This window comes from Gymnoscopelus microlampas, assembly GCF_963454915.1.
Source record: "Gymnoscopelus microlampas genome assembly, chromosome: 11".
Taxonomy (NCBI): Eukaryota; Metazoa; Chordata; class Actinopteri; order Myctophiformes; family Myctophidae; genus Gymnoscopelus; species Gymnoscopelus microlampas.
In genome coordinates this window covers 32,889,734-32,902,406 of record NC_139948.1, presented here as the reverse complement: position 1 = coordinate 32,902,406, position 12,673 = coordinate 32,889,734, and the positions used below count along the sequence as shown (strand labels likewise).

The 12,673-nt window shown below is 42.6% G+C and overlaps 1 protein-coding gene across 1 annotated transcript in view; it reads left to right on the top strand.

Annotated features, from left to right (window-relative positions):
* The first annotated feature begins 318 nt into the window (after positions 1 to 318).
* The window catches only part of LOC311056262 (inactive phospholipase C-like protein 2), a 104,335-nt gene continuing 91,980 nt past the window's right edge, over positions 319 to 12,673 (top strand). Inside the window, exon 1 of the mRNA XM_084072747.1 lies at positions 319 to 1,091. Coding sequence (XP_083928873.1) covers positions 774 to 1,091 — 318 coding nt within the window. The 5' untranslated portion in view covers positions 319 to 773. The remainder of the gene's footprint in view (positions 1,092 to 12,673) is intronic.

Below are 12,673 nucleotides of genomic sequence, written 5' to 3'. Positions count from 1 at the left end.
ATAGAGCTCCCTGCGCCTGTCAACATAACTAGGGTTCATATCAAGTTAAATTGAACTGTGTCCTTGAGCTGAATGGACAGCATGCAATGGAGCTGTTTTAAATCTGCACACAGTGACTGAGTCTAATTGACTTCTTCAACTCTGTTGCGTGCGTGTCGTGTCAGTGGCAGCAGCGTCGTGACTCGTGTGCTATTGTGTGCGTGCGTGAGCGCGCGTGTGCACCGGCAAATAATTGTGAAATCTTGCGCGCGCACGGTCTTGAATTTATCCCGCGGATGCACGTGGGGGAGAAGCGCTCGCAATGCATTCACAAGCAGCGAGTGGTCCAGCCGTCCAAGCAACGCGTTCCGTGGAGAGTCACCAGAACTGGACGCAGTTCATAACATGGGCGCTACATGCTGTAGGGAGCTCAAGAGAGACGAAAGTGTGAGCTACCAACAGAAGAGACATTGGTGCTTTTTATCATAAGGCACTGAAAGACAGTATTTCGTCTTAAGGGTTCGTCTGGACGTGCGCGGAAAGCTAATCTGGATCCGGGGACGCCATCTGCTCATTTCACGATCGAGCGGACTGGAAGAGTTTGATCAGCTGCACATTTTCAACCTCGCCGAGCCTCAGGTCCTCATACATGCGCCCTGATGATGTGCTGGTGATGATGAGCCCGTGAAAGCGACCCCTAAACGTCCGCAGACTTAAACGAGTCCTCTGCTTTGAGACAATGGGCAATTACATTGTGGCATTGCCGGTTGTACTGTAACACTGCTGGGTGGATCATGGCAGGGGTACATGCTTCTGAGGCTGTGTCGGGACGGTTTATAGATACTGCCATCGGCGCCCCTCCAGCTCAGGGCGCGACAAACATCGCGATTTTAAACAACGATGCCACCGTGGTGCCGGCGACTGGCACCCGGGCGTACTTGGACGTTTCGACCGCTGCCCTTGGTGCCGGGCACCCGGTCTATGGGGCCGAAGGAGTTTATACCAATGGACGATATAAGGACCACGGCAGCCCCAGGATTGGCGGTAGGAGCCGTGATAATTCTGCTGATCGAAGTCATGGAGGAATAAACACACCTTGCGGCATTATGAAGGTTGGTTGATATAGGCATTCTCTTCTTGAGTGATCAAGGTGACAGACCAAGGGGGTGATGATAACATGCATGCAAAATAATAATAAAAGCTTTGCAACGCAACACTTTGAGTGTTACACCTATATAGCAATTAAATGTTTACTCTTTAATTGACTTACTTTCATTCACAAGAAGTTGGTTTTTAGGTGCTTCTCATGGATGACACACGCCCTTACAAGGAGCAATATTGTTACAAGGATCCAAGTGTCCAGACATGTCTGATAGAGTTATAACAATGTAATGTCAGTGAAGCTGCTGCTGTCTGCCTGATCATTCTGTTCTAGTATGTTGCCAGCTGCTGCTTCTGCCCATTGCACATCAAAGCCGGTGAAATGGGCTAAAGGTCCTCCCAATGGTTTACCTCTAGGCTAGCTATTACACTCCTCTGTAGAAAACTTTGGCAAATTGGCACTAGGCCATGCAGTATTGATATGCCAAAAGTGTGTGTGTGTGTGTGTGTGTGTGTGTGTGTGTGTGTGTGTGTGTGTATATCTGGGTGTGTGTGTGTGTGTGTGTGTGGGTGGGTGCGCGGGCATGTGCGGGGGAGGGGGGTCATGCACACCAAATACTGGTGCGCCTTAGAGTCGAGCCTAAGGTGCCTTGGCACCTTTTTGGTGCCAAAGTACACCTGGCATAGCCAAAAGATCCCAGGGCACACCTATATATATATGTGTTTGTGTGTGTGTGTGTGTGTGTGTGTGGGGGGGGGGGCGGTCATGCACACCTCCAAATACTGGTGCACCTTGGCTTAGACTATAGCCTACCTTTAATTAGTAGCCTCAAGTAATGCTAATTCACACTATAATGCTCATTTGCTCAACCACTTAGAATAATGGTGATGTACACAAAAGTAGCTTAACAGTCTCTCAGGATGTTATATCCGGTTTCTTTACCCTTTATGCATGAGGATGCATTGTCTATTTCATAAGCTGAACAGAAATGACCTTGGATTCCCATTGGTGGTGTTTGAAGTATGTGTAGGTGAGACACACTGGAGAGTGGCATTCTATATCACTGCATGTCACTGTGCCAGTTTGCTAGGCAACCGCCACTTAAACCCAGGAAAATTCTCCCTTTCCCCCATTATTGGATTCCCGGCATGTGTGTGGGTGAACAGACAGCCTGCTGCCTCCCAGAAACGTGTGTGCGCACATGTTGCCTACACATATGCGGTGTGCATGTACCCACATAATGTATGTAGTGCAGTGTGGGGGTGGGACGATAGTCGTTATTATCGTTTATCGTGATTAAAAAACGCTCACAATAATCGTATCGCAGAGATTTTAATTTATCGTGAAATTGTCCTCCATCGGACACTGGGATCAATTCACCTTTGCCGAGCTGCATATCCGGTATCACTTAAACCCTCTATAATTGGTAAAACGGACCTGTAAAGAACATACTGGATACAGTCTTTTTTTCACTCTCTACCAGATCGCTTTGCCAAAAATAGCCGATCTACAAGCTCACAACTGCGAGGCGTTGTGAGCTTGTAGATTGGCTCATTTTGGCAAACGTTCACCCCAGAATATGGATGCTGTGGTTCAAGTGGTTAGCAAAAGTGGCATTTTAAGAGTTTTAAGCATATTTTGATTATCGAGATGATGATATCGATAAATCGCAATTATTTTGGTCACAATAATCGTAACATGAAATGTTCATATCGTCCCATCCCTAGTGCAGAGGTTCTCAAACTTTTATGGATCAGGGCCCACTTGAAAAACTTGAAAGAATTTGTGGCCAACGGCTGCCGTGTAATGGTCTGATGGGTGGATTTGTGTGCTTATTTTAATGGTCAGTCAATCGACTGTGTTCCACCTTGGATCAATGGAACCTACGTAGTATACTTTAAGTTCTTATTTATTGGTATCACTTTTTAATATTAATGGTTATATTATCATTAAAAGTTTTTTGCCAGTTATTTGGGGGCCCAGGTGCAATACCCTTGCGGCCCAGCAGTGGGCCCCCGGCCCACAGGTTGAGAACCAGTGTGGAATGCCCTGGCTTCAGCCCTGAAATCCCTAAATTCTCTTGCAAGATTTAAGAATGACCTCAAATCATGTAATGGCTTCATCTTAACACTAACTTGGTCATAGTTAGATCCCTACCCCGGATAGCTCCATCTGCTTTGGATTCTTCTCTTAGGGTACCTCTTGTCCTATATGTATTGCTCCCAACTCTTTATATTTAAGTATACATGACATGTTCCTATGTTTCATGGTTGTTTGTGCAGTATGTTGCGTGTTGTTGTTTCAAGGTGGACCACAATGGAAACAAGCTACAGCTTTTTTTGTGTATAGTCCAACTGCCAATAAAGTATTCTATCTATCTAGTGATGTAGTGGCAGGAGTATGCAGAGTGTAAAAATGTACCCTTATGAGATATTACTCCGTATTTTCGTATCCTCCAGTTTAGACCATGGGGTTCTTATGCTACCAGTGACTACCTTATTGCTCCCAGTGTTGACCGTGTCTGTTCTTTGGAATCAATATGCCTGTTCTGTGCTTTGGAATATTTGTAGTATCAAACGGGACAGAGGCCACAAGTCCCTCATCTTCCTCCAGAGCGTCCAGTCTAATTCACTCAAGTTTAGAAGAATAATATGACAGGAATGCTTCAGGGGATCAGGCTGTCTAAACATGACTGATCTCAGCTCTTTAAAAGCTGACTGTCTCACTGCCATGTTAGTGTGATCGTATTATTACACACTGCTCTCCTGCGGTGCCTGCTAAGCACAGTGTGCTGGGATATCGTGCCCCTCGTTCAATGTTGCTGTAGTCTTTCTAACGTGATGTCTGATTTATAGGCCTATACTTGCCCTGTGTTGTGTGCCAGAAATGGCCCCACTCCTTTGGGGTGTCTCTTGTCACTGTAGATTTGCACATACGTAAAATTTGTACTCTGCATTTACCCACCCTAACTATTATTTAGGTGCAGTTGGCACGACTAATACAACGGCCACCGATCTACAAGCTCACAACGCGTCGGTGCGGTGTGAGCTTGTAGATCTGCTCTTTTCTGTGTACGACACAGACACACAGCTAATGATGAATTAGGCTTCCGTGTAGACAAACCTCTGTGGATTCAGGGTAGAGACCTGAAAACTCTCCCCATGCACTGAAGCTGGATCCGAGACCAGCTGAAATGGTCCATATGATGCAATGTTCAAGGGTGGCTGTAAGATTGAACAGCTTGAATGACAGCAGTGAAATTCTGGCAGACAACTCATCTACGTGTGTGTGTATGATTGTGTGTGTGTGTGTGTGTGTGTGTGTGTGTGTGTGTGCGCGCGCGCATGTGTCTCTCTCTGAAATTGCACGGAGAGTCGAAGACCCATATGAGTCCGCCATGCTGTCTCTGAAGAATGCATTTAAAAAAGAAATGGAGGATTATAGATACTATGACTAACTTTTCTTTATTATATAAATAGATTTTAGTCATGGAACAATGTTCCCAGTCCAACGTAACCTTGTTAGGGTTCTAGCTGTCCTTTAGGGGTTCATATTAACAGTGTTCCGCCATACCGTGTTCTTAAATGTTTGCCTAAGTGCTCTGACTGCTTACCTTCATGACAGCTTTGTAGAACAGGTTTCTGCTTTCAGTACTGTATATATAATGTCCTGTGCGTGACAAAACCATTTTCAGAAAAAAGGCTATAACAAACGTCTACATCAAAAAGACCAGAGAGATTTTCACAGTTATGCTCGGCACATGGCCAAGGACACTGTTCCATCTCTTTGACCACCTCTGGAAAGGAACATTTTGTATCCCATAGCTGTGACGCCATGAGCACCTTAAGAGAGAAGCCACGGTGAGGAAACTGGGTCATCGTTCATGTAGGTTTAATTCATGTCTCGCTCCATCATAGACCCCGACACTTCAATAGCGAGGGGGTGGTGCTGGTGGGGGTGGTAAATGAGTAATTACATCACTGCATTGCCTCGTTAACTTGCACTACCCTGGGTGGACCCAATGAGAGGAGTCCGTCCCTTAAGTCAGTGCTGCTCAACGTTTTTAATTTCAAGGACCCAATTTGATATAATTCTTTAAGTGATAATTTAACTAATTGAGAGTGTACAAATGGAACAAAAAGGACCTGCACCTTAAGTGGGCATCCGAGCACTTGTCGTCTTATCGTGTCCACAGTGAGGTGTTATCGTGGATAGACTATAAAGTGGCTGGGGGGATGTCGGGGGGTGACTTGCAGTCTTGTTATGTAAGCCTGGACAGCTGTAGGGCCGGCTCCAGTCTGGCTGTCGGGTGTTGGGAGTGCACGCCAACTGCCAGCCAGCGTGCCCGGCGGAGAAGAACAGGATTTGCCTGAAGAATGTGATTATGACAGCCCAGTACATGAATTGCAACTCCTTAGTCCCTCCCTCGTCTCTGTCGTCCTAACGAGGATCGAAGTGAAGATCATGTGCAAGAAGGACAGAAATGTGTGCCTTCATGCATGATTACAGTGTTATGGACCAATTAGCATACGGATCACATGGTCACCAGTCTGTCTTAATGGAGGCCTTTCACACCCCCCTCCCACTTAATCTGTCCGCCCTTGAATGACAGGATAGACAGGAGACAGGAGAGTTTTTAATCTACGGAGCAACTACTGTAGATATGTAGCCAATATTTGGAGTTGCATCTCGACAAGGTAACTACACAACCCAAACCTCTACTAACATTTGTGCTTTAACCCTCAGATAGATTTAAGGCGTCTACACTGACTTAGCCACCTTATTACCTCAAGATTTCACTGAGATAAATGACACAAACACGACGACATGTACTGTATTGTCTGACTCAGTCCTGGGGATTGTGATGAAAGGTACTGTCCGAGGGTGTGTGATAGAAGAGTGTGTGAGGGGAAGATGATGTCACAATTAGAGCTGGACCAATGGCATTCCCGATTTTGGAGAGTCCTAGATCACTGATTATTACGATGTTTTGACAGATATTTTGTAAAAGAAAAAGAGTGCAAAATCTTGAAATCTCTTTCCAAAAGTTTCTATTTGAGAACATTTAACGTATAAGCAAAAAATAAACACTAATAATTTAAGCCCTATTCAAAGATTATTCTGAAAAAAGGTTAAATAATAGCCAATATATTATTGTCCAAAGCGATATATCGGCCAGACTCTATTTTCCATCTGCTGTAAAAATTTAAACAAATAAGCTCCTATGTTTTCATCCTCAGAATTGTTTACTTCCTTATTTACATCTAGGCCATCTATATATAGGGTAATATCGCTTTCATGGAAGGTTATAATACCCTGTTCTACTTGTTTTTAAATAACAGAAGATCCTGTGAGTATAAATAGTAATTTGAGATTTTTTCTTTTTTAAAGCCTTTGTCTCCAGACATGCCTCTGGCTAAATGACGCATTCTACAACATACATGCTACTACAGAATGCAAAATGTCCACAGTAAAAACCTTCTTTCGCCTGAATATCCTGGCCTTTCCCCATCGGGCCAATGACATCCTAAAGAGGCTTATGCAGATCTCTCCGAGGGCGTCTCAGACGAGGCCACAACGTCTGAACCGACTGCCCCTCGATTGATCCCCCATGCCTCGTTACTTATATGACCCGTGGCAATGGAATTCTTTCCCTAATGTGAGTAAGACCCTGACCTGGTGCTGCCCGGATTTAGCTGATCCACCTAAATACAAGCCTCAACTAATAACACTGATTACATGTAGCTGGATCATCTAGCGTGATGAGAATAACAACCGGAGGAGTTCCACGCCTCAGTGCTCATTATCAAAGGCTTTGCGGTGGAAGGTGCATCAGACATTTCTTTCTCTGACCGGTATCACACATTTAATTAAATATACCGGAACTACGATGGGCAAAGTAATCAGTCCCTTTTTTTTTTACTGTGCCCTCAAAAGTAGGCCAATCACAGCTCATGCCACTATATGACGTGATGAAACAGAATGATCACCTCCGGACATAAACAAACACATGATGAACTGTCTGCACAAACAAGAAATGTGTGGTGAATTGAAAGTGAAACTCAAGAAGAGTGTGAAAGTTGTGTCGTACAGTAGTTAATAATATATCCATGTGAAAAAAACAACTAGAAATATCAAGTATTTAAACATCACGGTTGTATGCTTCGGCTTCCACCAACCAGTTGCCTTTTCCATCTCTTTCTGCCCAGAGACTCCAGACTCATGGTATATGTATGATGACTTTGGAGGTCCTTTACCTTTGACCACCTACTTCTGATCAACCGGGCAACCTGTAAACATAATGCTGTTGAAGCACTATTGTGCTTATACACACTTTATTTTAATCTTCATGAATTAAAATGAATTTATGAAGATTACTATTTCCATTTGAAAATAAATATTAGGAAAAGCGACCGACTCCGGATAAGTGGTTGAAGTTGGATGGATATTACGAAAAGGCCTTGACATAAAAGTAGGTTTTCAGAAGGGATTTAAAAGATGACACTTATGGTAACGTACCATTGCTAGCTAAAGATTGGACTGGGAGGCCAGACTCTGTAGCCTTCACTAAATTTCTTAAAATAATCTTGTGTAAGGTTTTCTTAGAAGCCAGGGGTGTTAAATTAATTGGAATATTTGCTTAGCACGCTCTGGAGCATTAACGCCGAATGTGAAAAACTGACCCATTGAATGAACAATTTTATTGTGTGTAGTTTGGGGAATGTGTGCTGGAATGTGTTGAAAAGGAGATAGAAGATGGTGCAAGTCTGTAACCGATGATGTCACCTGGCGCTCACTTGGCTAATACTCTCAAACCGGCTATGTGTGAAATATAAACATTTCAAATAACCCCCATCATATTTGGATCTGTAGCTTGGCTTCATTGCAAGGGTCAACAATTTGAACAATACAATTCACTCACAGTGAATCACATCCTTGTACCCTGCAGCTATTTCCCAACCAAAACTCCAACGAAGACCGATACGATCTTCTTGATAATGATCAAAACAAAACAATAACCATACTTGATTTGATTTATGTTTTTCTTTGCCCCCAACACAATCACAAAATGCTTCTGTATTTCTGTTTGATGTTGCCCTGAAAGGCTATTGCCAGTTCTGCTGTAAAATGCATTTATCTCCTCAAAACATTTCATTACTTGAGGCTGTGTACATTCTACTAGACTCTAGAGCAACTCCCATGCTACTAGTGCCAGTACAGCGAGAGTAGGGAGAGTCTATATTTCCTCCCGCACTCCTGTTTCTTAAGGGGACTCCGCTGCTTTCTAATCCTACCTTGTCCTCTATTCCCTCACTGGATAATGACTTGACCTAAGTGAACAGGAACCTCTATTAGCCATGTGTGAAATTGGGGCCCAGATATAAAGAAGGACTTCTCAATGAGGGACAATTGATTTGACCGGACTTTGGGCCGTGTGTAGGCAGATGCTTATTATCATTCACAAGGACCCATTGGCCTTTACAATATAACAGTTAAAGTAGGATACAATGTTTTTAATATGTGGTCCAGATGTCAGAATGTATTTAGTTATTTAGTAATTTATGTTGTTTGCATTTGTGCAGATAAGCTGTGTTTGGCTCGTCCTAGGTAATTGCATGAGTATTCAGTTGTAGCAGGCTGGATGTTTCCCAGGGTCACTTGGACTATAAGGAGCATGCTGTTGTTGATGGATGAATAGGAAGACATGGCCGTGGCAGCAGCTCCACCAGGCCTGTGTTCTGACATGTTTACTGGAAAATGAACACGCACCACTTCCCTTTCAAATCACATGTCTCTGTGCTGTCTCTGCCTGCTCTGAATGCTGAGACTGTCAGGGAGAGAATGACACAGTTCACGTCCTAGACGGACGTGCTGCATGATAATAACACTTTGAAGTCTTGGAAATGGTTGTCGAACATGGGGAAAATAAATCATGTGTTCATTGTTTTAACATTAGATAAAAGTGGACTGTGCATTGTGTGAGCTGTGAACATATTACCATTTTATATATATATATATATATATAGAATATAAAACCTTATTGATAGCAGTGTTAGGGAGTAATGTTTGCGGAGATACTAGTCACTTAACAACTTAAACCATATACTTCAGTTGCCCAGGGGCCCCCAGGGGTCTATCCCTTCCTTTTTTCCATCACCAAATCTCTTCACTGAAAATAGCGACTCAGTTTGTAGATCTGCTTTTGTCACAGAATATTAGCATTTTTTTGCCAAGTATTCGCCTATTATGACAAAAAAGACATTACTCGACAATTATTACTTTCATGTGCTGCATAATTGCTGACACTGATATCGTCAAAAAAGGGCAATTAATGGCTGGATCAGGCTCTACTGTCAACTGTGCCTCACTATACCAAAAAGTCTCTTCATGGAGAGATTCACGTTGATTTTCACCTTTGCTGACATTCTTAATTTCATTGTCATAAAATGCCATTAGTGTTGACACTGTAGGCATTGACATTTTGCTGGTTAGGTCATTGTTGTCAGATCCAACGTCCTGTGATCTTCGTTGCCAGATATCACAGGAGTGTTGCTAAGACTGTCAGGTGTCAAACATTGTTAATTTTCTCCTGATTTGCCAGAGAAATGCCGTTTTAGTGTCAGAATGTTTGGAAGATATATGGCTTGTGGAAAACGGGTCCAATACGTCTGTGAATATGGGGCGAAAGAATGTGTCATCTTTTGATTCACATCTCCCATTGGAATTAATAGACTCAGGACTTGCCACTGGTTTCCTAAAGGGGTGGGGCACAGTATCTGATACAGATACAGGATTAATTAATTAATTAATTTTATTTGTATTGTGCTTTTGTAGTCAGCCGATAAAACAAGTTAAGCAATCAGAGCTGACGAAGCCCATATCCTTAGGAAAAACACAGGAAATGACTCTAAGATGAATCATGAGGTTCTCATCAGAGTTTGTTTGGAACCAATTTTCGGAACTTACTGTACTGTACCTGACTGTTCTGTTTTATAATTTTCCTTTACCCACATAGTTATTATATACGTAGGCATAATTGATGATTATTATGATAATTATGATGTGTAAATATTTTCTGAAAGCACCAATAGTCATCCCCACAATATTCATTATATTGATATGGTATTTAGTAGTATTTAGTTGATTGCTATTTAGTCAAAACTAGACCGGCGCCCAACCTACTGTGGAACGATGCAAGTTGGAAATGCATGCCCCACCCGGTTATGTAATATCCGTTGTACCCATCTGTCTGTCTGTCTCTGATCTGGAGATCCGCTCATCTGACCGACTTCCCACTCACTCAGCGCTGAACTCTCTCAGGTCCTCTGTTGGACGGATGGTTATCGAGATGGGTGAACTACAGAGGAACACACACACGGACAGACAGACTTACAGAGATTTCACGTATTTATTGTAAGATATTGTGATATTTATTATGTCCATATCACCCAGACATAATTTGAATGGCTTGTATTAGAGTAATAATGCAGTTATTTTCGTTAGAATGAATGGTGTAGCAGTGATTTACTTATACCTAGCAATACCACTACTAAGGTATACAATGCAATACAATTATGTACACAAGAAGACCGGGACAATCTCTGCTAATCAAGTCAGAATTAGACTGGCATAGTCCTTGAAGTCCAATCTGTGGAACGGAGAACAGAAAACTCCCAGCCTGGCCTAGAAGGGGCTTTTTTTGTTTCATTTTGTGCCTCCTTGTCACTCCTCCCACTACCCCCTCTTGATTTGTAACCCTAGTGCCTTGAATTTCAAATCCCTTTCCATTACACCACCAAAGGGACCCCCGTGTTGAAGGTGATCCCACTGAAGGGGCTGCAAGATAGTAAAATGGATGGCTCTGTTTCTCTGGATTCCTTTCATCGCCCAACTTAATTAAAAAGAGTAGAAAGGGTTAGTAGCAGCAGGTAAAAGCAGGTTTTATTTACCCAGTCATGAGGCGACGAGTGTCCACACATCCACACAAATTCATTCCTCTTGTTTCTCCCCAAAGGTGTCTGATGGAGCAGTCTCCTACTTAAGCCTGCTCTGTTTCCAAGTATACAATACAATCTGGAGTGTTAATTTAACTTTCAAACTTTCACAAACTGTGTGTGCATGTGCGTGCGTGCGTGCATGCCAGCCAGATATACACAGTAAGTGACGTTAGTGAAAGAACACATGCACACATGCAGATTGTAAATTTTGTGGGTTCACAGAACATATCATTTCAAGCACTGTAACAACTTTACTCACCAGTTAAGGAACTAAATTGGCTGACTGAAATGCAATAACAACGGAAGGCTAAATCATAAACTAGGAAAACCTAATAATGGAAGACCATAACAGGAAGAAGGAAGTGATGCAAACAGTGGCCCTGCAGACATTTTGGCTGCATTTATATATCAGACATGCCAGGGCTGATTTGCTGCTAGGACAGCATAGAGAGACAGAGAGAGAGTGTGAGTGTGAGAGTGTGCTGTGGAAAAATAAACGTTCTGTGCACCTCGCAACTCAAACAAACACTGACAATCATCGCAATTCACAGATGAGTCCTGCTCCTGTCACACATCACATGATCACAGGGTGACCCTGCTGTAGTCAAGCTGGCTCAGCATCATGACACATCTACATTACTGTGATTCATTGTGTCTGCGTGCATGTGCATCTGTCAATGCGTTTTACATCTGAATCCATGGACTGTACGGGAAATGTGTTGTTTGGCTGATACAGTACAGTAGTTATTGCACCATGTTGATGCATGCACACTACTCTACTGCTGTGGTTCTCTAACACTTTTTCATGTTGACCCATTAAGACCTGAGGCCGATTCTACAAATGCCTCCTAAACAACATTTTTCAAAAATGTAAAAAAAAACTAAAATCTAAAATGACACAGATTGTTTCCTGGGTTTAATGGGTTAAAGACCCACTAATGTATATGTATTTGGCCATGATCCCCCAACTGAAAATATTTTGTACCCCCATAAGAGAAAATGTGTTTAACAATTTTAAGAATGATTCAAAAGTAACTTCGGGACCATGCCGGCGGTCTGGCATGTTTAGCCCTTTGAAATACAACTTGACGTAATGCTGACCATTTTCCAACGCATGCCGTGGTTTTGTTTGATTTTCAAAGAAGCCATTGGATTACTATAATTTCAGTGTGACATGTAAATCAACTTGCAGAGACTTGAAACTTGCTAGAGGTAGGTAATCCAACACACTAAATATCACTGTGTGGTTAACGATGCTCAAACATCCATGAGTTATTAATCGTGCAAAAATGTTGAGCCAACATTAACTCAATTATTCAGGTACGTTTGATAACATCGTAATGCCTTTGAAGAAAAAGGGAATTATTAATGGGAAAATGGTCCCTATGTATGTGCGATAATGGCCAAAGCAGTGAATAGACGATGGCATTCATTGATGGAACGGTCCGTTCTTTTATGAAGTAAGTGTGACACGACCACAGACAGCTTAAATATTTTACACAACCCCAAACAAAATAAACAAACAAACCAAGCTTGAATAATTGTCGAAGGCTGCATTGTTTTATTTGAAGGCCTTGAAGTCAGAGATCTGAGC